Here is a 25,798-nt window from a genome sequence, read left to right on the forward strand (position 1 = left end):
TCTGAAGTGAATCTCTTGTAAGTAGCATATAGACAGGTCTTCTTTGAGTCAGTCAGCCACCCTATGTCTTTTGATTGGGACATTTAGTCTATTAACATTTAAAATGATTACTGATAGGCTTATACTTATTGCCATTTTATTACTTGTTTTCCAATTGGTTTTGTAGTTCTCTGCTCACTTCTTCTGTTTGTTTCTTCCCTCATGGTTTGATTTTCTTTAGTAGTTTTCTTGTGTTTCTTTCTAGTGTTTTTGGTATCTATTGTAGGTTTTTGATTTGTGGTTCATGTATGTTGACCTGTAACCATATCTACTTGTTTTTAACTGGTAGAATTTGCTTTTTACTGCTTCAGTCAGTCATCTGGAATTGGAAAGTACCACTGTAATAATTGTATTAGTTTCACAATAAATAGTTCTACCATTTGGGAGTATTTCCTTGTCATTATTTTTTCCAAACAGAAATCACCTTGTTTCTGAAACTACATAGGAAGTAATTTTTTCTGTCATTCCATTGTGCTCTCCCCATCCTTTCCTTTCTATAAGGCTCTGTTGTCTATAAGTGCTTATTAACTCATAAGAAGTGATTTTCCTCATTCCACTTCTGTAAGATATCATTGTTAACTGTAGTTAGTACTGAGGATATAAAAAATGTTGCCTGAAGGGGTAGAAAGCATCTTTGTTTTTAGAAGGACATATTGTCTACCTAGTATATATGTCATTAGCTGTGTGTCCTTTGATTTACTTAACCCCTCTGACCCTCGTTTCCTCAAATGAGGGTAAAACGGCATTACACACAAAATAGATCTAGTAATATGGGTAATATCCGCCCACATAGGTGCTCTTTAAATGTCAAACTTGTTCCTAAAAAATTGGTTATAGTCCATCCCTTCAAGGAGAGTCTAAGTAGTTTTTTCATCTTTCCCCTAAAACTCATATAAAATATGATAGTAACTGAGTTTCTTCTCATAAATGGTATCCTATCAGTTCCCTGCCAAAGCTTTTGTTACTTTTTTGTGTATTGAAAGGAGACCTCTTGAGATTGTTACACTGTAGCCCTAAATCTATTTCTCCATTCCAAACCACTATTCATAAAGACGGTTCTGAGCCCACTATCAGACACTCTTGGCAATCTGAATCCATTCAGGTTGCTATAATAATAACATAATGAATGGCTTATTAACATCAGTTATTTATTTCTCACAGTTCTGGAGGCTAAAATGTCCATGATCAAGGTGCTGGCACTTTGACTGTCTGCTGAGGGCCTACTTCCTAATTCATAGCTGTCTTCTCACTGTAATTTCACATAGCCAGAGGGGCAAGGTAGCTCTATGTAGTCTCCTTATTGGTGCACTAATCCCTGGCATGAAGGCTCTACCTTCAAGACCTAATCTCCTTCCAAAGATCCCATTTCCTAATACCACCACCTTGGGGATCAGGATGTCAACACCTGAGTTTAGTGGGGTAGGTACAAGCATTCATTATATAGCAAATAACATCTTTTTAATGGAAAGAACATGTTTAATTTTTTTAACTTTTTATTTTGTATTGGGGTATAGCCAATTAACAAACAATGTTGAGAAAGTTTCAGGTGAACAGTGAAGGGATTCAGCCATACATCTACAAGTATCCATGTACATGTATGTGTGTATGTGTGCTTAGGCATGTCTGACTCTTTTGACCCCATGAACTGTGTAGTCCACCAGACTTCTCTGTCCATGGAATTTTCCAGGCAAGAATACTGGAGCGGGTTGCCATTTCCTACTCCAGGGGACCTTCCTGACCCAGGAATTGAACCTGCATTTCTTGTGTCTGCTGCATTGACAGCCAGATTCTTTACCACTGCGCCACTGGGAAGCCCATACATGTATCCATTCTCCTCCAAACTCTCCTTCCATCTAGGCTGCCACATCACATTGAGCAGAGTTCCATGTGCTATACAGTAAGTCCTTATTGGGCATCCATTTTAAATATAGAAGTGAGGCATCATGTTCTAAGTATTTTATTTTAAAAAGCCTGTGTCTAATTTGGTACTTCAATACTTTTTTCCTTGGCTTGGTTAAAGACCTTTCTCTTACTGTGTTTGTCTTTCTCTACCCCCCTCTTTTTTTTAATGCTGTAAAATCCAAATCCCATATTCACTGCAAAGAAATTTCAACTGAGATGTTACAAATGAGATAAGAATTTAATATATTGTCCTTCTAATAAATATATACTAACCTCTTTAAGTCCTTTTTATAATAAGATGGGCATTCATAAGTCAAAAAGCAATACCATTAATCAGTTAACTTCATTTTATTATAGGGCTTCCCTGGTAGCTCAGCTGGTAAAGAATCTGCCTGCAATGGGGAAGACCTGGGTTTGATCCCTGGGTTGGGAAGATCCTCTGGAGAAAGGAACAGCTACCCATTCCAGTATTCTGGACTGGAGAATTCCATGGACTATTTAGTCCATGGGGTTGCAAAGAGTCAGACATGACTGATACTTATTTTTTATCCCTTCATTTTCATCTGTCTTTCTTGTTTGGGGGAAGAACCCACTATTTTATTGACATTTACTAGTTGTGAATAAGTGTTATTTACCATATTTTCATTATAGATATTAAAATGTCTACAGTTGTGAAATTTGTTGAAACTGCATCACTGTTAATTTTGGTAATAGAATGTTCTTTTTTATGTTTGGTAATGAATAACTCTATGTTCCTCTAAATAAACAGAAATAATCTATTCCCCTGTGGTGGGCCTTATAGTAATAATATATCTTTCTCTTTTGCTTAATCTTTCCAAGCTGTGTGTATGTATGTGTGTGTTCATTATTTGTGGAGCTGCTGCTGTTATGTTCTGTGACGTGTGTTAAAGTTGTAAAATATACTAAATTTGGTGGCCCTTGCCAGGCCACATTTAGTAATTTTGGGCTAATCTTTTGGTGTTTTGCCAGTATGCTATCCACAGAAGCCAACATGAATTCTATGAAGCTATTTATTCTGTCTTTTAATTGATACCATGTGTGAAGCATTGATGGCTGCCAAGAGTTTCAAGAATGAAAATATTCAGCATGGTTATGAATCTTCTTCCCAGAAACATTTGGTAGTGATTTCTCTATTTCTCTGTGGATCCTTTGCTATCAAATATAATTAAGAATATGAAAAGACAACCTAAAGCTGTGAAATTTTTAAAAACAATTTGAAGAGAGTAAATTGGATAACCCTATATTTAAAGAGGGCTTCCCTGATAGCTCAGTTGGTAAATAATCTGCCTACAATGCAGGAGACCCCAGTTCAATTCTTGTATCGGGAAGATCCACTGGAGAAGAGATAGGCTCCCCACTCCAGTATTCTTGGGCTTCCCTTGTGGCTCAGCTGGTAAAGAATCCACCTGCATTGCAGGAGACCTGGGTTTGATCCCTGGGTTGGGAATATCCCCTGGAGAAGGGAAAGGCTACCCTGTCTAGTATTCTGGCCTGGAGAATATCCATAGACAGAGGAGCCTGGAGAGCTACAGTCCACAAGGTCGCAAAGAGTCAGACACCACTGAGCAACTAAGCACACAGGCTTTCTCATCCTGGCCTTTGTGTTATGAGTTAACTCTTTTTCCGAAGGTTGACAATGGACTCTTCAATTTTGAAAGTCATTATGAGACTCATTTGTCCTTGATAGGGTCAGATTAAACCTGTAATTATTGCTGCTTAATCATTTATCATGGTCTCCAGTGAGAGATTGAAAGGATGGATTCCATCTGAATAAAGACAACATATTGTCTTTTGTAACTGGCTTCTTTCACTTAACATATTTATAAGGTTTATCACCTTTAAAGTATGTACCAATACTCCACTTCTTTTTATGATCCAATAATATTTGATGCAACTATCTTATGTTTTATTCATCCATTCATCATTTGATGGACATTTGGATTTTTGCTGATTATTATGAATATTGCTGCTGTGAATATTGTGAACATGTAATTGCATGGACATATGTTTTCATTTTTGAGGGATATATACCTAGGAATAAAATTGCTGGATTATATGGTTACTCTGTGTTTACTATTTAAGGAGCTTCCAGAACTGTTTTCCAAAGTGGCTGTGCTGTTTTATGTTCACACCAGCAGAGTGTGGATATTCTAATTTCTCGCCATTTCAGCAATGCTTATCTGCTTTTTTGTTTTAACTGTAGCCTTCCTAGTGAGTACAAAGTGTTATCACGTGTGGCTTTGATTTGCATTTCCCTGATGACTAGTGATATTGAGCATATTTTCACGTGTGTCTTGGCCACTTGTGTATCTTTTTGGAGTAGTGTCTATTCAGGTCCTTTGCGTATTTTCTTCTCTGTTGCTTTTAACTTCCCTGGTCAGCTGTGTTATGTTTCATTCCTACAGGAATGATTGGTAAAACAATTTTGTCTTCTTGCTTCTAAGAAGCAAAGGATACTGGATACTGGATAAGTATCCTTATAACCAAAGGATAAATAAAGGATACTGGGAAATCATGAACTCTTTTCTGGGCCATTTACTATGAAGAGAGCTTTTTATGAAGCCATGCGAAATATCAAGTAAAGACACATATGTTCCACTTAGCTATTTTGTCCACAGATGACATTTCCTTTATTTTTATATGAAATTAGCAGAGTGCTTTCAGATGGAAAACTATTAGAGATATTTTAATAATAATAATAGTAAGCATCTATTGATTTCCTGAGTGCTTTCTTTGTAGTAAGCACTGTATACTATAATCGTTATATTTATTATATGATTTAATCTTATGGGAAAAAGCTCTTTATGTGATAAGGTGCTGTTTTCTTCTGGGAGGCTGACAGAGGTTAAATAATTGCCCAGTCATCCAGCTAAAATGTTGTAGAGCCAGGATTCAAACCCAGGTCTACCTGAGTTCAGAGACAATATGTTAATCACTTAAAAAAAAACACAGCTTTATTGAGATATAATTCATATACTGTCACTCTGTGTTTCTGCTGGCCATCTTTTTGTTCATTGCCCTTGTCCTGTTCTGATATTAAATGGATAAGTCTTTTTGTGAGCATTAAGTTTGAACTCTTTCCCTCATACTTCTCTATTTCCTTTATGATACATGAATGCATAAGATTTCAAATTATTTAGGTTTTGCATAGAGATCCTAATGAAAAAGATATTTGAGCCCAAATAGATTGATTTTTGGTGCTTTATGGGTTATTTATTGAATTTTATATTTTAAGGATGTATTGACATGTTTCTTCATATATGCATGCTCAGTCACATCTGACTTTTTGAAGTGTTTTTATCCTACTTTAGATTTTTACATTAATAACATCCCATTTACTTTGGATAATAAAAGCATCCTTCATCCACATTTCACAAAACCATTTTGATTTTTCCATTTTTCCCATTGTATTTTCTTTGCACATATATTTCATACTTTCCATCTTCTCAATTTACGTTTTACTAGAGTGATTTTTGATGTAGCTACAGGTTTTCATGGCTTAATTATTTTCCATTGAGTGAAAGTATCATATGTCATCAAATAATTCATTTTCAATTGGATTCTAAAGTTTTATAATTAGTCTAAGAAGTAATTACATATGTAAAGTTTTTCCTTTCTTTTGAATTGTTTTCTTGAACTAAATATTTTAGAGTTTTATGGATATTTTATGATCTTATGGTTAGTTTACTTTTTTAATGTTAATTAATTTTTTATTGTTGATTGGTTTACAATATTGGTTTGATTTCTGTCATATGTCAGTGTGAATTAGCCATAGGTGTAGATATGTCCCCTCCCTCTTGACTCTCCCTCCCGGCTCCTGCCCATTCCCACCCCTCTAAGTTATTACAGAGCCCCTGTTTGAGTTCCCTGAGTCATACAGCAAATTCCCATTGGCTATCTCAATAAACATGGAAAGTTAAAAAATAAGAGTGGATAGCCACTCCCTTCTCCAGGGGATCTTCCCAACCCAAGGCTCGGACCCAGGTCTCCCACGCTGAAGGGGGATTCTTTACCAGCTGAGCCACCAGGGAAGCCCAACTAACACTAACATATATAAATAATTAGCTTATTTTTAAAGTAACTTTCCACGTTTATTGAGCATGAAATAGAAAGTTGTAATGTAACAATTGTTCCTAAGTTTCTGGCAGTGTTATTTGTTAGTACAGAGAACAGTTCAATTATATCATCACTTCATTGAGGGCAGCATTTCTTCTTGTTATATGACAATTCTGCTTGTTACCCATGAGGGGCCCATAAGGAAAAGGAAAGTCTGAAATGAATATTTTTTCCTCACAGTGGATTTGCTCTATGTAGGCTTAGCTTTGGAGCTTTGGAGAATATTTAAGAGGAGTGGAAGTGATTTAAAATTTTTATTTTAAAATCATTGATGTATATTGTTATTATGAATGCTTTTAAAAGATGTTTTAGAAATCCATCTTGTTGACTTGAGATCATATTTAAATCCATACTTTTTATTTTACACTTAAAAAGTGCTGTCATTGTTTTGCTTTTTGGGTTTATGGGCTGTAAGTGTAAAAGGGATCCTGTTTATCTCATAATTTCATAAAGTTTGTTGCCTGTTGGAAAAGATGTTCAAATAGAAGGGTTGGCAGCCTTTCAACAGTGTTCTGCCAAGTTTTTCATTTATTCTCTGATGAGTAGAAGTAGTGAGAAGACCAAGGGAAAAAGAGATGGCACAGCTTCCCCCAGTCCTATGTCCACTGCAGTGCACATGCTGGGCAAAAATTCCCTAGGCAGGACACCAAAAACATCAATTTTAAAATAAAAATATTGAAAACTGAAGCCAGGCTGTGCAAGGTTCTCTGGATATAAAGATTTATGAGCATGTTCAGCTTTCTAGGGGCGCACAGCCTAGTAGGGGAAAGCATTGTGTTAAGTACACCAAATGTATTTGAAATTCAGAAATAGTGCAGAGGAAAGATACAACATCAAAGGAATACTTTTCTAAATCTCAAGCAGCAATACCAGGTGGCAGAGGAAAAGAATATTTAGGACTAGAAGAAAGAGACTCTGAATCACTGCTGCTGCTAAGTCGCTTCAGTTGTGTGACTCTGTGCGACCCCAGAGACGGCAGCCCACCAGGCTTCCCCGTCCCTGGGATTCTCCAGGCAAGAACACTGGAGTGGATTGCCATTTTCTTCTCCGATGCATGAAAGTGAAAGTGAAAGTGAAAGTGAAGTCGCTCAGTCGTGTCGGACCCTCAGCAACCCCATGGACCGCAGCCTTCCAGGCTCCTCTGCCCATGGGATTTTCCAGGCAAGAGTACTGGAGTGGGGTGCCATTGCCTTCTCCAGTACCTTTAGTTTTTCTTTCTTTTTATGTAAACAGTTGTATCTAGGTATAATTCACATACTATCCAGCTCACCTATTTATAGTGTGAAATTTAGTCACTTTTTGAATATTAGTTGTTCATCCACCATCACAATCAACTTTAGAACATTTTCATCACCCCCAAAAGAAGTTGCACACCTTCCATACCACCCCATGCCCCACACCTTGCCCCCACCATAGGGAACCACTAATTTAATTTCTGTCTTTATAGATTTGCCTGTTCTGGACATTTCATGTAAATGAAGTCAAACAATATGTGGCCTTTTGTGACTGGCTTTTTAGTTAGCATAATGTTTTCAAGATTTCATCCATGTTGTAGCATGTATCAATACTTCATTCCTTTTTATAGGTAATATTGCACTGTATGGCTATACGACATTTTATTTATCCATTCATCTATATTTTATTCATCCATTTATCAGTTAATGGACATTTGGTTTGTTTCCAGGTAGCTCAGTGGTAAAGAATCTGCCTGCCCAGGCAGGAGATGCAGGTTCGATCCCTGGATCAGGAAAATCCCCTGGAGAAGGGAATAGCAACCCATTCCAGTATTCTTGCCTGAAAAATCCCGTGGAAGGAAGAGGCTGGTGGGCTACAGTCCATAGGGTCACACAGGGTGCGACTGAGCACACGTGCACCACACCTGGGTGTTTCCACTTTTTGGCTATTATGAATAATGCTGCTGTGAACTTCCGTTTTCAAGTTCTTTGTTTTTCTTGGGTATTTATCTAAGAGTGGAATGGCTGGATCATGTAATTATTTTTAACCATTTTAGTAGCTGCCAGGCTGTTTTCCAAAGCAGTTGTGTTTTATATCCTATCAACAGATATCTTTTCTTCTGTTCTCCCCAAATAATGGATATACTCCTAGGTAGGCATTGCCACTGAAGTATTTTTAGCTATGACTTTCATTCTTACTAAAATTTACATGATATGAATAGTCACTGAAGAATAAGAATATCCTAGAATATGTTCTGTAATATGGGAGGCTAGTGGGAGCCTGGTGGGCTGCCATCTATGGGGTCGGTCGCACAGAGTCGGACACGACTGAAGTGACTTAGCAGCAGCAGTGGGAAAAGAGGAATCGGGAGCTGCCCTCACCAACTTTTTCTTTCTAACTTTTCTGGGGCACTGTTGCCTGCCACTCAAAATGATTTTGTTATCTGTCTTTGAGGTTGACAGCCCTTGTCGTAATATAATAGATAGCTTTTTTGAGGGGTTTTGGTTTTTAATATTTATTTATTTGGCTATATCACGCATCATGTGGGATTTAGTGTTGTAGCACATGGTCTCTCTCATTGCCATGCTCGAGAGAGTTGTGGCATGGGGGCTTAGTTACTCCATGGCATGTGGGATCCTAGTTCCCAGATCAGGGATCAAACCCATGACCCCTGCACTGCAAGATAGAGTGTTAACTATTGGACCACAGGGAAGTCCCAGTAGATACCATCTTTGACCAGTAATCAGTAAGGACCCTGAATGGTTTAATGTTTATGATATTAAGGATGTTTGTCTTTATATAAATCACTAACATTTATAGAAATCAGAATTTAAAAACTTTTGCTAATTTTCTTTCATTATCATAGGACTAATATTTTTAATTAATTCTAATATTAATTAAAAGTAAAAATTACAGATATCTACCCTCTCTTGTTAAAGAGGAAGATCTTGCAGAACCTGGCCTGGTTCTCCACGTGGGAGGGACAAGTTAATACCAAGTGACAGTAACAGCTACCTTTTGAGAAGCATGTACTTTAATTTGCAGCACTTCTCTTGGCTTTTAGATTGACATTTTCTGCTTGACTCAGGTAGTCCTTAGAATTATGTCCCTTATTTTAATCATTGAAATAATTTCATGTAAGTAATCTCAGTTTGCCCATGTAACAACTCTCCCTTCATTTTTCCAAACCACTCTTTAAAAAAGATGTCATATGATTGGCTAATAAATATGGGAAAATGTCAACATTGTCGGTCATTGGGAAACGTACACACCACTGAAATCAGTAATTTAAAAAAAAGAAGACTGATGATATCAAACATTGGAGAAGGTGTAAAGTAACTTGATATCTCTTACACTATTGGCAGAACTATAAAATGATACAGTCATTGTTGAAAAATATTTGGCAGTTTCTTATAAAGTTGAATGTATACTTATGATCTAGCATTTTACTTCTAGATATTTATCTGAGTCAATGAATACATATCCACAAAAAGACTTGTATATGAGTGTTCATTTCAGCTTAACGATTATAACATATTTGGAAACAACTCAAATGGGTATTGTGTTTGTACATTTGAATGCTATTCACCAATAAAAAGGAAAGGACCACTGCTACTTGCAACAATATGGATGAATCTCTGAAGCATGCTCAGCGAAAGGAGCCAGTCACAAAAAGTCCATACATCTCATTTTTATGAAATTCCTGAATAGGCAAAATTCATCTATGAGGATAGAAATCAGCATGGTAATTGACTTGGGGTGGGGAGAAGGGTAGACAAGAAAGGGGCAAGAGGCAATCTTCTGGACTGTGGTCTGTATCTAAGAGCTGTTAGATACTTGAACTATGACTAATTCAAATTGTGTTGTGCTCTAAGTGTAAAGTGGACAGCAGATTGATATCTTAGTATGAAAAATTGTATAAAATATCTCAATATTTTTAGGTTATTTTACATGTTAAAATGATGTTTTGGATAGATTGGGTTAAGTAAAATGACAGTAATTCAAATTAATCTGTCTGCTTTTACTTTTTAAAAATGTGGTTACTAGAAAATTTTAAGTTGCATATGTAGCTCACATATTTCCGTGGTGTGTTTCATGATGGAGGTGGTGGTTACAATAGTGTATACATTTGTCAGGATTCATTGAAATATACAATTAAGATCTGTACTTTTTGCTGTGTGTTGCTATACTTTAATACTACAAAACTATTAAAGCTGCATATTTTCATGCTAGTGAATATGTTTGGCATTTGGTGTCCATTATAGTCTGTATTATACTTCATAGTAATCTTGTAATGTAGGTGCTATTTGCTCATGAGCCTGGCAAGTCAAAGTAACATCCAAATTGACATGATAAGGTAGACATTCACATACTCTGTATACTTCTTGTGCTTTTCCACTGTATCATGTTGCTTTTCCACTTGGGAGAAGTGTGAATGTACTTTGGGGACAGTACAAGTTTTGCTTCTTCAGCCATTGATTTCTAAATCTGTGCTCTGGGTGGTGGTGAATGAGTCATAGTTTTTCTGAAATTTAATTCTTTAACCGCATAGGAATCTAGTAACATTGCCTCTGATGCTTCAAGGAGGAAAATGACTTCCAGTCTAAACAAATTGCCCACAGTTGGAGGAGAAACAGCTTTTGGTGTGTGCATAAATGAAAATCAGTACATTGTATTGAAAAAGAGGGCTCATTCACTTTTAAGATTTTTCTCTCTTAAGTCCTTGAGATGGGAATGTGAGGCAGTGCTAACCCTGTTTTCTTAATCAGCTGTGAGTCTCTTGTAGCAAAAATTAATAGGCGTTGCAGGATCATGAAGAAAAGCTCTTTCATCTCGCCTAGCTCCAAGAGGGTGTTATATTTTCAAAGCGGAGTATTGTACAATTGAGCAATAGATAAGGAGGGGAGGGCCCTTTCCTGGGGATTCTTGACCGCTGGAAGAGTTCACTCCAGGCCATTTGTCACTGAAGTGATTTTCCCGGAAATACCCTATGCCAAGGTTATGTTTTGGCTATTCTACCCTCTTTTATTGATTTATTTCTGAAATCATGGGGTAAGGTAGTTCTCCCTGCCCTCTCCCATCATCCCAACTCTTTGTCTAGTTGCTCCTTCAGGGCTCCATGGGGTGGGAACGATTTTCAATGGGACTCAGGTTTTCAACGGGATTGGGTTTGGAAGTTTTAGGAAGTCAGTGTGGTATTAAAATGGCCAATAGAAATCCTGCATTTTGTTTAAGCATTTTTCAGCGTGGTAAATATAATTTAATATGGAAATGTGATACATTGTTCCATGGCAGATTTTCCTCAGCTGTGTACAGTAAGGGTTCTGTCACCTACTGTGGATTCAGTATTTATTACTTATTCTCTGGAACCTCTTTTGTTGTTCTTACGTTTTGTTTGTGGGGACATTTAAAGGTGGATTGCCCGTTCGACCTTGCAGAGGAGTTGATTAAGTTTAATTTGCTATGCATTAGGCAAGGAATTTGCTTGTCTTTTTGAACCGAGCTCTATGTTATTTGTAGTTGGGGCATGTTTTTTGATGCCTTCAGTTCTTCCTGGGCATGAAAACGCTTTTTGTACATTTGTTGAATCTATTTCCACGCTGAGCTTTTTATGTACTACACAATGACTCTTTACAGTTGAAAGTTGTAGTTTGGCCTTATTTTTAACTATAAAGGGACAGCAGGAACTTGCCTTTTATTAAACATTCGTGGATATTATAACATTTACTTTGTCACGCTGTAAGTAGATTTTAAATATGGTTTTTCATTTTCAAAATAAAATTTTAACTGACTGTAGTAAGTTGTATAATGGAATACTATTGGACACATGTGTGAAATGTGTGGGAAAATTCAAATACTGACATTTCCTGTTTAAATAGAAAAGACTTCAGCTTTCAATAATTAGTTAATTGGTCATTTTCAGTTTTTTATAGACCGTATTTGTAGATTATGCAAAGTCAAACACTAAATCAAACTTAGAGAAAATTTTAAATTTGAAGTCTTGGCATTTTATCATTTCCTGATTTTGCGCTTATGATCCCATCCTCTCTCCTCTGTCTGACCTTTACTGTACCTAGATTTGGTGTGATCTTTTAGATACTTCACTCTGAACATTTTACAATCTCAGCTTTCTAAGTTATGACATTTAGGAACCCCTTCTCCCTCCTGTTCATTATTTTAATTCCGTTTCCGCTTAATTCCGTTTTATTTTGTATTTAAAATTTTTTTGTATGAAAAGATTTCCCTCTTAAAGTGGAATTTGCTAAGGATTATTAACTGATGTGAGTAGTCTGTGACCAAACATGAACGCTGTTCAGGGTATCCAGCCGTGAGTTTCCGGCTCAGTCACAAACCTAGGGTATTCTTTAAAAGATCAAATGAACTGGACACTAGGAGGGTTTTAATGATGCCAGTTAACATCAGAAGAGCGGGGCTCAGTGGTTGCAAATTGTGCTCATCTGAATAAACGCCACTGAGCTAGAAATAATGACATGACTAAAAGGATGCTAATTGTGTGCCATTCTGCCATTCCTGTGAATAAAATATATCGTTTAAGCTTATACAAGGGGTGGGTTTTTCTGGGGTAAATGGAGACATAGGATGTAGAAAGGGGGTCTCTGAAGGAGGATTGTAGATTAGATGGCATTACACGTTTGAAAGGCTTTATGGATTTTGAGACGTGATGGAAAACATTATTTTGGTACCTTCTAAGAAATTCACATATACCCTTAAGTGACCTAGAATTTTTAAACACTTATTCATCGTATACCCATGTGAACCTAGAATTATTTATAAAAAGTGTCATTGTTACCTGTGGTAATTAAACTTATCTCCATGCTATATAAATGTGTTGACCTTTTTTTAAAAAAAATCTTTTTATTTTGTGTTGGGGTATAGCCAGTTAGCAATGTTGTGAAGTTTCAGGTGAACAGGGAAGAGACTCAGCCATTCATGTATCCATTCTCCCTCCAGCTCCCTCCCATCCAGGCTGCCACATAGCACTGAGCAGAGTTCTGTGTGCTATGCTGTAGGTCTTTGTTGGTTATCCATTAAATGTGTTGATCTTACCTTCTCATTTCCCAAGATAAAATATCACGAAGAGACTCATTTCCAGAAACACTAACGTTTCCAGGTTAGACTTCACTTTGATTAGATGACTGAAATCATGTGTTAGTGAAAGGCTTGGGAAGTATTGGGAATTAAGTCAGTAAACTTTTGGTAAATATTTATATAGGTACAGAATTACTTGGAATGCCTCTTTAACATGCTTCCAAATCCAGAAGTCGTATTTAAAGGAGATAGTATATACATTTTGTTTTAAGATTCTTTAATTTTAAGTTTGAAAGACTTTGCAAAGTTGACCAGAAAAGGATTTGTTCAAGTCTACGGACTGTGCTATTAATTCGATGTTGTTCTAATGCTCTTCTCATGTTTGCAGTATATATTACTTATCTTTGATGATTTAAATGACTTCATACCCATGTAGGCCCTGTTGTTAGGTCTTTGAGCTTTATTAAAAGCTGGGCTTAGATCTTCTCATAGTAGCATAATGAAACCTGTTGCTCTAGATTCTAATTCAACAGTAATGAGTAAGATATTCTCAGAGGTACCATTCCTTTTGCTTCAGGGCCATGGCACACTGCCTCTACTTATGTAAGTGGTTGTTTGAACAATTAACTTGCTTCAGTGATTCACAGGGTTGCATGATTTTGATCTGAAATTGTTGAAAACAGGTCAAACAAAAGAGTATCGTTGACTTTGTTTCATCATGTTACACTTATAGCTTCAGTGAAAGTGATTTTCCTTCACTTTCACTTGTTTGGCTCAACTACTCTGTCCACATTATGGACTTTATTGAAAAATGAATGGCAGTGATGTCTAGTGTGGTCTTCAAAATTCTGTGGATAACTTGCGCTACAAAATCAGAATCCTTTAGAGATGAAACCCAAGCTCTCTATTTTTTAATGAGTTCCTCAGTGACTCTGGTATTCAGTGATGTTTGGGAGCATTGTCAAGAGCAGCAGTCTCTAAAATGTTTTGTGTATAAGTCCAGCCATGAGGTACGGGAAGAAGATATTAGAATATTTCTTATTTATCGTTTATCTCAAAAAAGAGAGTAAAATTAAGCTCTCGTAACATTTAATATAGGGATGGATGGTTTCTTTACTTGTATTTCCATCAGATGGTCACATGTCACCCAGAGTAGCCAGGTATCCCAAAGGAAAAATGGGAGTTCCACAGTAAACTGGTTGTACCATCATCTCTCCTGTGTTAGAATATAATAGTCTGTTGCAGTTTATGCATATGTATTAAATAAATTTATAAAATGTATACATACATACACATATATAGAAATATGTAGTTGTGTCATTTAATATATATTTACATTTATATGTGTACAGTTATATGCATATATGTATATGTGGTTATGTCATTTTACTAGACATGCTGATTCCATATATGGGTTGTTGAAAGATTTATCTGAAGCACTATTAACCTTGACTTTATGGAATTTTCTTCATTCCTTTATGGTATGCCTGAGCACAACTACACACAAATTGTTTGCCTCTTATTTTTTGAGCTGTGTAATAGCTATATTTTTTCTGACGACCGTGTCTTTTTAAGAAAGTCACAGTTTTACTGAGATATAATTCACATATCATAAAGTTCACTCTTTTAAAGTTCACAGTTTGGTGATTTTTTGGTAGATTCATAAAGCTGTACATCAACTACCACTATGAAAGCATTTTAAAATCATTCCTGTAGGCTGAATAATGACCCTCAAAGATATCCAGGTCCTAATCTCTGGAACCTATGAATGTTACCCTATATAATAAAGAGGATTTTGTGTACATGATGACGTTAAAGATCTTGAGATGTGTAGATTATCCTGGACTACCTGTTCAGTTCAGTTCATTTCAGTCACTCAGTCATGTCCGACTCTTTGTGACCCCGTGGACTGCAGCACGCCAGGCCTCCCTACTTATCACCAACTCCTGGAGTTTACCCAAACTCATGTCCATTGAGTCGGTAATGCCATCCAACCATCTCATCCTCTGTCCCCTTCTCCTCCTGCCCTCAGTCTTCCCCAGCATCAGCGTTTTTTCAAATGAGTCAGCTCTTCACATGAAGAGGCCAAAGCATTGGAGTTTGAGCTTCAACATTGGTCCTTCAAATGAACACTCAGGACTGATTTCCTTTAGGATGCACTGGTTGGATCTCCTTGCGGTCCAAGGGACTCTCAAGAGTCTTCTCCAACACCATAGTTCAAAAGCATCAATTCTTCGGCACTCAGCTTTCTTTATAGTCCAGCTCTCACATCCATATATGACTACTGGAAAAACCATAGCCTTGACTAGATGGACCTTTGTTGGCAAAGTAATGTCTCTGCTTTTTAATATGCTGTCTGGGTTGGTCATAACTTGTCTCCCAAGGTGTAGCGTCTTTTAATTTCATGGCTGCAATCACCATCTGCAGTGATTTTGGAGCCCCAAAAAATAAAGTCAGCCACTGTTTCCACTCTTTCTCCATTTATTTGCCATGAAGTGATGGGACTTGATGCTATGATCTTAGTTTTTTGAATGTTGAGCTTTAAGCCAACTTTTTCACTCTCCTCTTTCACTTTCATCAAGAGGCTCTTTAGTTCTTCACTTTCTGCCATAAGGGTGGTGTCATCTGCATATCTGAGGTTATTGATATTTCTCCTAGCAATCTTGATTCCAGCTTGTGCTTTATCCAGCCCAGGGTTTCTCATGATGTACTCTGCATATAAGTTAAATAAGCAGGGTGACAATATACAGCCTTGACAAACTCCTTTTCCTATTTGGAACCAGTCTGTTGTTCCATGTCCAGTTCTAACTGTTGCTTCCTGACCTGCATATAGGTTTCTCAAGAGTCAGGTCAGGTGGTCTGGGATTCCCATCTCTTGAAGAATTTTCCACAGTTTATTGTGATCTACACAGTCAAAGGCTTTGACATAGTCAATAAAGCAGAAATAGATGTTTTTCTGGAACTCCGTTGCTTTTTTGATGATCCATTGGATGTTGGCAATTTGATTTCTGGTTCCTCTGCCTTTTCTAAGTCCAGCTTGAACATCAGGAAGTTCACGGTTCACGTATTGCTAAAGCCTGGCTTGGAGAATTTTGAGCATTACTTGACTAGCGTGTGAGATGAGTGCAATTGTGCAGTAGTTTGAGCATTCTTTGGCATTGCCTTTCTTTGGGATTGGAATGAAAACTGACCTTTTCCAGTCCTGTGGCCACTGCTGAGTTTTCCAAATTTGCTGACATATTGAGAGCAGCACTTTCACAGCATCATCTTTTAGCATTTGAAATAGCTCAACTGGAATTCCATCACCTCCACTAGCTTTGTTTGTAGTCATGCTTCCTAAGGCCCAGTTGACTTCACATTGCAGGATGTCTGGTTCTAGGTGAGTGGTCACACCATCGTGGTTATCTGGGTTGTGAAGATCTTTTTTGTACAGTTCCTCTGTGTATTCTCACCAACTCTTCTTAATATCTTCTGCTTCTGTTAGGTCCATACCGTGTCTGTGTGGTACCCTAAATGTAATCACAGGTGTGCCTTTAAGAAGGAGACAGATTTAACTACTGTAAAGAGAGAATGTGACGTGACAACTGAAACAGAATAAAAGGTGGTGTGTTGGTATGAGGAAGGAATCATGACCCACGGAGTACTGGCAGCTTCCAGAAACTAGCTGCTGCTGCTAAGTCACTCAGTCGTGTCCAACTCTGTGTGATCCCATAGATGGCAGCCCACCAGGTTCCTCTGTCCCTGGAATTTTCCAGGCAACAATACTGGAATGGGTTGCCATTCCCTTCTCCAGGTGATCTTCCTGACCCAGGGATTGACCTTTGGTCTCCCACATTGCAGGCAGATACTTTACTGTCTGAGCCACTGGGGAACACCCCTTATTGAGCATACTATGTATTATAAGCTGATTTTTCATCTTAATATAGTGTGTACTTTTCCCCCCGGCAATATGTATATACATTTTTTTACACTTACATAGTATTGCATTGTATATTGCATTTTCATATGTTGCCCAGTCTTTTATTGATGAGTATTTTGTTTTCAATCTTTTTATACTGTGATAGCACATTTTCTATGCCAACTTGAGAGGCCTTCAAAATGCCCAGATAGCGGGTAAAACATAATTTCTGGGTGTGTCTATGAGGGCATTTCTGACAGTGATTAGCATTTGAATCCTAGGCTTAGAAACAAGATCTGCCCTTAACAGTGTGGCATCATCAACTAATCCAACGATGGCTGGAATGGAACAAAAAAGCAAAGGAAGGGTAAATTCTCTTCTTGATACGGGGCATCCTTCTTCTCTTGCCCCTGAACTTTGGAGCTCCTGGTTCTTGCACCTGCAGACACTGTGACTTACACTGCAACCACTTGGTTCTCACGTCTTTGAACTTGAACTGATTTGCATCACTTGCTTTCCTGGTTCTCCAGCTTGCAGACTGTGGGACTTCTTGACCTCCAAAACTGCTTGAGACAATTCCTCTAATAAATCTTTTTGTCTATCCATCTCCCTATCTTTATTTATCTTTCTTCCTTCCCTCCTTTCTTTTCTTTTTTGTTGGTTTTATTTCTCCAGAGAGTCCTAGTACAAGCACAACCCTTCATTTTGCAGAGGAGGAAAACCTAAGGTCATTTAGCTAATTAATGGCACAGGTAAGGCTCCAGCTTAGAGTTCTCTGATACCAAAATATCTGTTTCCCTGGTGTCAAACAGGTCCACACGAAATCTGAAATCTTTTTTTTTTTTTTGATAAAAAGATTTAGTGAGATAAAATTCACAAATAGTACAGTTCACTCATTTACAGTTTATACTTTGATGATTTTTAATATATTGACAGTTTTGCAACCATCATGACTTTCAAGTTTAGAATATTTTCATCACTCCCAAAAGAAGCTCTGTACCCCCTAGCTATCATCACACAGTGCCTTTATCCCTCCCCAGCCCCCAACCCTATACAATCAATAATTTTACTCTAAATTTGCCTGTTTTCCATTTTGTATAAATGGAGTCATATAATGTGTTGTATTTTGTGACTAGCTTCTTTCACACAATCTGGTGTGTGTGTGTGTGTGTCTGTGTGTTTTAATTGAAGGATAATTGCTTTACAATGTTGTGTTGGCTTCTGCCATACCACAGTGTGAATCAGTCCTAATTGTGTGTGTGTGTGTGTGTGCATGTGTATGTATTCTCTCCCTTGTGAGCCTCCCTCTCCCCTCCCATCCCACTCTAAGTTGTCACGGAGCCAGGCCGGGCTCCCTCTGTTATGTAGCAGCTGCCCACTAGCTGGCTGTTTTACCCATGATAGCGCACATATGTCAGTGCCACTTTCTCAGTTCGTCCCACCCTCTTCTTCCCCGACTGTGTTCACAGTCTGTTCTCTATGTCTGCATCTCCATTCCTTCCCTGCAAATAGGTTCATCAGTACTGTTTTTCTAGATTTCATATATATGCACTATATGGGATATTGTTCTCTTTCTGACTGACTTCATTCTGTGTAGCAGGCTCTAGGTTCATCTACCTCACTAGAACTGACTCAGATTCATTCCTTTTTATGGCTGAATAATATTTCATTATATATATCTGCTATATATACATGTATCTATCTGCTATATAATACAGGGAGCCCGGCTTGGCTCCATGACAACTTAGAGTGGGATGGGAGGGGAGAGGGAGGCTCAAGAGGGAGAGAACACACACACACACGCACAATTAGGACTAACTTGCACTGTGGTGTGGCAGAAACCAACACAACATTGTAAAGCAATTATTCTCCATATACACAGATATATGCGTAGATCCTCCACATCTTTATCCATTCATCTGTTGATGGACATCTGGGGTGCCTCACGTCCTGGCTATTGTAAATAGTGCTGCAATGATCATTGGCATACTTGTATCTTTTTGAACTGTGATTTCCTCAGGGTATATGCCCAGTAGCTGGGTCATATGGTAGTTTTATTCTTAATTTTTCAAGGGATCTCCACTGTTCTCCATAGTTAGCCTGGCGTTTTAAAGCTTCATCCATGTTGTAACTTGTTCAATCTAAACTCTTATGATGTCACTGGCTAGTATTTTCTTTGAGACCCTACAGGAAACTCTTTGGTTACACCTGAATTCAGGCAATGGCACCCCACTCCAGTACTCTTGCCTGGAAAATCCCATGGACGGAGGAGCCTGATAGGCTGTAGTCCATGGGGTCGCTGAGGGTCGGACACGACTGAGCGACTTCACTTTCACTTTAGTTACATCAGAATTTTTTCAGCTTTGTGCAGTATTGTTTTCCTGGGGTATGTTTATTGATTATGTAGTTATTATATAGCCATATATATTTTATCTGCTAAACAACTTCTAAGCAGTTGGGTTTTTTTTTTTAAGCTATTTTGATTGAATTTCTATTATTTTTCTTTTTTACCTTGAAGTCTAAATTCCACTGATCTGAACAGGGGAAGGAACTGGCCTTTTTGAAAAATTCCCTCTGGTTATTTGTGAGGAATAAAGCACTAATCATTTTCTTGTCAAAGAATATTTCTGACACAATCTTACTGTGAATTTGGTAGTTCATGCCAGAAGAATGTCCGACATGAAATAGATAATTAGTTCAGACAGAATCTAGCAAAACTGAAAAGTGAACGTCCCTGCAGGGAGCTCTTTGTGTCATTTCTTTCTGTTCCTGCAGAGAAATCAATGGAGTTTGCATTGGAAGATACTGTTCCCTTTAGGGAGGTGTCTCGGGGATGCTGCAGCTGCTCACGAGGGGGAATAAAAGAGAAACCTAAAATCCTGGGCCACTGCATAGTGAATCTTTTGGGTGACTTAATATCTAGATCAGTCTGTTTAGTATTAATAAATACTTGTTTGTACTTGAATCACTTCTACAGTTCCAGCCTCTTCTATGCAGATATAAGAATTATATATATCTATATAATCTACTTATATATATATATATAAAGTCTGTACTGCAAACTGCCAGTTTTTCAGAAATATGGAACAATCTGAAGACCTCGGTCTTGCCTTCTTTGGAAATGGTATAGTGATGTTAGGGATTGTCAGTATGACAGTTGTTTTATCCCATCAAGCACACGTATTTTTTATTCACTATACCACAATTTGGGATTTAGATATATGTCATTCTATTACTTGCCACAACAGGATAGAAGTTGAGCAACTCTAATCATCAGAAATACTGTCCCTTTACATTATAAGAGACTTTTAAAAAGGCAACTCAATATTTATTCCTATTGTTTTCTACAACACTGCTTTGATAATACCCTGGACTCAGACATTAAAAGACTGTGAAGTTGCTTAAATAAACCTGTGCTAGTCATTTTTTAATACTTATAACCTTTAACCCCATGTTATTAGGATTAGAAAGAATGTTATTTTTCCCATTGTTTCTGCTCCATTGATTGTGTCTCCTTAAACTCTCTCTTAGCCCCTGTTATTGTATTTTGGTAACAGAAGTGTCCTGTTTTATGAATTGTGTGGGCTGAATTAGCTTAAGAGGGTTTCACTGCATGATGATGACTCGAGTCCTCTTAATTGTGAAGGCAGTTTCTTTTACCTTCATTATGAAAAGGGCAAATAAGGCGGTTTTCATAGCCTAAAGGTTTTTATAAAGCTTTCCCTCTGCTGGAGTAAAACATCAGGACAAAAGGAGTAGGCTGTTCTTTGGAATTGCTAGAAATAGCTTTTGGAGGTAAAATTAGAGTAATAGGCATCTATTGCCTCTGCAAAGGAACAAATGCATTCTTACGGCACAAGAATTGAAGCAAAGACCCTGATTCTTTTATGATTCATTATTTTTCCGTCAATAACTTTCTTTTACAGTGTATAAAGCGTGTTTGCATACAGTTGCCTCAATATTGCCTTTACTATTAACCTTGTGCTGTACATGGAGCAGATGTTAGTAGTATTATTTCTGTTTTGCAGCTGCGGAAACAGATTGAAGGAGATTAATGACTTTGCCATAGTCCCACAACTACCAAATAGGAGAACCTGGGCTTTATAAGTCCAGTCATGAGCTCTTTCCAGTATATCATGCTGCACTGGGTCTCCTTAATCTGTGCTGTTTAGTGTTGCTAAGGTTCTTATGGAAGAATAACATGGAAAAGTGTCATTCTCCCCAAGAAACAGAAATGGCAACAAAATGTGCATAATGTTAGCACTCGGAATGAATTCTCCAAAATCTCATAGACAAACTAAGCAAGATATTCTGAGTCGCTTGTTTGTAAATATTCATATGCTGTATCTGCATAATATAATACCTAGGTATTGCTCCTTCTATTTTGTTTTTGCTTGTTTTAACATTACTGTTGAATTGTGGGTTTAGTATTGTAGGCTGATAGTTTCCTCAGCACTTTTAAGATCTTATTTCATGATCATTTGGTCTTGTTAATTTTGAAAAGTTTGTTGTTATTCTAATTTACTCCTTTATAGATAGCGTGTATTTTCTACCATTTAGCTCTGACAATTGTTTGCGTTTGTGTTAATCATATTATAATGAATAAAGCTATAAACTTATTTTTAGAGGGGCTTATTTTATTTTTCTGTGCAAATCATTTGGAATATATATTATGGGAGTGCTTTCCAAGAGTGATCCAGGAGCCCCCACCTCACTGCCATTTTTTATGTTAATTTCTCAGCTCAGTGGTTTCTAGTCCAACCATTATACTAAGGGTACAGCCCTTCATGCTGGCTTTATGTGGAGGTCTCTGTTCCAACACCCTACCTGCTATAGGCTAAAGGCAGTATCTCCTCTTTCCATGTGTGCATTTAAACTCAAGCAATTAGGTTACGGAAACTGACAACCTCCTTTTAGTACCATAGGGCAGGTATTTTCCTTTTTATTTCTGGCCCTGGCTAATTACCCCTACTCTCAATTTTTCCATTTCAGCTCAAGAGTATATAAAAAATGTTCTTTATCAGTCATTTCAAGTGTCGCCCATTATGTGTTGGAGCCTGACGTCAATCTGTATTTTGAAAATAGACAAGTCATTGGGTAATGAATTGTTAAGGTAAAACAAGCCCATTGGGACCAGGACCATGAACTTGGCTCATCTGATATATTATGACAGATCATAAGGCTAGTGGATGAAATCCATAAGGTTCTAGGAGATGGACATAGCAAGGTGGTAATAGGTTGAATCCAAGGAGCCCTCAGGGTCAGACGATCTCTAAGATCTAGTCAAGAATGGCGCAGTGTTGGGAAGGTCAGAGAAAGCAGCATTCTTTATTAAAGACTTCCCTGCTCCTGATTGTGTATGAGCAAGCCTAGATTTACTGATAATTCCTGGCAGGTATACCTTGCTTACAATTAAGGCACAATTCACTGTTGAGATGCTAGAATGTCTTCTCATAGTCTGTGTATAGAGTACTATTTCAGGCATTTGTTTCCAAACTTTTTAGGAAAAAGACTTTTTTTTTTTAATTTTATTTTATTTTTAAACTTTACAAGACTTTTAAAATGTGTAAACCTTTGAAAATACTTGGAAGATGTAGCCTCACTCCCCATTCACCACTATGGAAAAGACAAGGCCCCTTTTTGTACTTCCATAATTGGTGGCCAGGCATCTTTTTTGTTGATCTGCAAAGTGCATCAGAACATGTATGAGACTATACTTCTTCCTGGCTTTTGATATATACAAACGTTTAAATGACAAAACTGTCATTAGCCAGCCTTACATCTGAGTTTTTCCCTAATGCCTGCAGAATATTTCTCTCTGGATGTCTTTCCTTGAACTCCAGTAAAACATATCCATCCCCTCATTTCCTGCAAAGATGCTCCTTCCAGCTTTCCCTCCATTTTATTAAGTTGCTTTTTATTCACCCAGGTCTCTAGGCCCAAATCATCTTACTTTCCAATTCATTGTCCAAGACCTTTTAATTCTTGCCTTTTCTATCTCAGATTTACTATTTCTCAGGTTCCAGTATCATCAGTAGTTGATAACTACTGGTATCTGATATAATTATTAGTGTGCTAGATGAGCAGGGAGTGAGAACTAGAAGATGTGGTCATTGTCTTCATGGAGCTCAATATCTAGTTGAGAAGACAATTTATATTCATGAAAATAGTGAACAATACTAGGCAGTATATAATTAAGTGCTAAGTTGGAAAGTATAGAGTTTTAAATGCTGGAAGTTAGAGGAAAGAAAGGGATAAAATAAGGCCTGAATTGTAAGAGAAAAGTTAATTGTAGAATTGAGATGTGAACTTGGTCTTGAAACAAAGAAGGTTGGAATTAAATAGGCATTTAAAATAAGGAGAAGGCATGGATAATCATTATATTGAGCGTTTGCTTTTTGGAAAACTTTTGAGGCTCTATGTGAAGGACTAGGGAGAAATAAGAATTAGAGAAGTCCATGACAGCTTTGAGATTGACTACAGACTACCAGAAGAATCTTTCAAAAATAACCTTTGAATTTAGTTTATTGCCCAACTCAGAAATCTCTGGAGGCTTCCTTTTCCTTTTGATTCTGATCCAAACTGCTTTGCTATTCTAGGTGCTCTTTGCTCTACACCAGCCTTTCTTCACCAGGACTCATGCATGCCTACAACTAGCTTTATTTGTGTTTTGGCTTATGCTTTCCACTTCCTTGTGAAAGGTCTGCCTGATTTCTTTCCATTGCATCTTCAAGTCCTATCTCTAGACTTTCTGCCTCTTGACACTCTGATGACTCCCACTCACTGACATAGCTTTCCTACCTGGATTCCTCCTAAGCCTATTTTCTGTTGGAAATATTTCAAAATCTTATCATGTACCTTTTGTTTTCCAATAATTTAGAGTTACGTACATTTCTCTTTCTTTCCGATAAGGTGGTAAATTCTTTGAAGGTTAGATTATATTTTATTATTCCTCTTAGTGCTGTATCCTACTCTGGGTATATACTCTGTGTTGAGTTGGTAGCTTTTAAAGGATTGTTTGTTTTTTTTTTAATTTCAAATATTGCTGTTTTGTAATATTTGTATAAATGTGCCTAATGTCATGCCTGACAGATAGTAAAACCCTTAGTGATGGTGGAATCCAAATTTGTAGTGGATCCCAAGTCAAAGAGCATTTTTCTGCTCTTTCATGGAAAGTGGAAAATAAGAGCAAAAGCACTGAATCCCAAGTTTTCTGAAATACTTTCTGCTATATTTGAGTCTTTCCTTAATCTGTGTCCTTAAGTATATATTATTCACTTACCTTATATAGTGTTTCCTAAATAATTTGAGTTAGTGTGTGTGCTCAGTCACTCAGTCATGTCCAACTCCTTGCGATCCCATGGACTGCAGGCTGCCAGGCTCCTCTGTTCGTGGGATTTACCCAGGTAAGAATACTAGAGTGCATTGCCATTTTCTACTCCAGAGGATATTCCTCACCCAGGGATCCAGCCTGCGTCTCCTGCATTGATTGGCAGGCAGATTCTTTACCACTGAGCTACCTGGGAACCCAGTTTATGTTAGTATATGAAAATAAACTGTGTATGTTAATTGAAGCTTAAGATAAAAGATTGTAGTGTTTTAGAAAGATTAATCCTTGTCCAACTCTAATTGATGTGTGTTGTCACTCTTCCTGCCTGAGTTTTAAAGTTTTAGTAAAATATCTGTAAGTGAAGAAATCATCTGTTGTGGTTGGAATTGAACTTAAGAAGATATTTGAACATCCATAAATCAGATCTTGAAATGGCCTAAGAATACTTGGTTTAAGGAAATTGGATCAAGCTAGAAATGACATTTATTAGTTTAATTTTTATCATTTAACAGCCTCTTAAAATCTGAAATGACTTTTAAAACAAAGTTTTAAGTTACTATTTTAAATAACAAAATAATTCGCCTACCTCATTTAGAAATTTGTAAGATGGTTTGAGAGTGTTTTATTTGTATTTACTAACATCTCAATTTTCTGAGTGGTAATATAGTTTCAGCAAGATGGAAAACTATAAAAAATTGTGAATACTTGGATTTAGAAATGTACTAGCATTATCTTACCTGTCTTTGTTTTCTGAGAATGGCTATTCAGCAATGTTTGTAGCTAATCTGGAGTTAATCTGTGTAGCTAATCTGTGTATTCATGCATGAGAGAGAGAGAGTTTTATTTTTTTGGTTAACCAAAATAAAGCTATAAAAAAGCAGTTGTGGGAGGCAGGCTGGATCTTCTTCAACAACAGTTTATGTTAGTTTATATAATTTCTTCTGAGAGGTGATAACTTATCAAATCCTATCTTCTAAGAATTCTTATTCTTAAATTTCCTCATAATAAAAGACAGTACCCTTTACTAATGGCTTCAGATGAGCTGGGATTTTGTTAGGTATTGACTTTTGTGTTTGCTTCACAGGTGGTTTGTATTCGCTCCACTTGGAATGCTCTCTCCCCAAAGCTGAGTTGTGACACAAGACCTCTCATTTTGAAGACCCTCAGTGAACTGTTTTCTCTGGTTCCTTCCTTAACAGTCAATACAGCTGAGTATGAGGTATGTGTTTGGATCTCAACAAATTGTCTGTTTCCACATTGGGAAAATGTGTGCTTTACCATTACTTTTGGGAAAAAATTATTCGTAATTTTGTGTTTGCCAAAAATCCTTTAGTGATTTTAGTTCTGCGAACATGATGATATCTTTATGGACTCCTAGGAATAGATGGATATCCACTCTTATCAGTCCTCTGTCTTTAAGACTTACTTACATGAAGGATGCCAAGTTTCATTATGAAAGTATAGTCAAGATTATTAAAAGCCAGTAT

General features: G+C 37.2%; 1 protein-coding gene across 3 annotated transcripts in view; it reads left to right on the forward strand.

The window, feature by feature from the left end:
* The window catches only part of FOCAD (focadhesin), a 295,859-nt gene that overhangs the window by 143,092 nt on the left and 126,969 nt on the right, over window positions 1-25,798 (forward strand). For all 3 annotated transcript variants that reach the window (XM_010857081.1, XM_010857080.1, XM_010857079.1), the window contains one exon: window positions 25,396-25,530. In XM_010857081.1, the coding sequence (XP_010855383.1) occupies window positions 25,396-25,530 (135 nt within the window). The remainder of the gene's footprint in view (window positions 1-25,395; window positions 25,531-25,798) is intronic.

Source organism: Bison bison, unplaced genomic scaffold, assembly GCF_000754665.1.
Source record: "Bison bison bison isolate TAMUID 2011002044 unplaced genomic scaffold, Bison_UMD1.0 scf7180017864376, whole genome shotgun sequence".
In the NCBI taxonomy this organism is placed as follows: domain Eukaryota; kingdom Metazoa; phylum Chordata; class Mammalia; order Artiodactyla; family Bovidae; genus Bison; species Bison bison.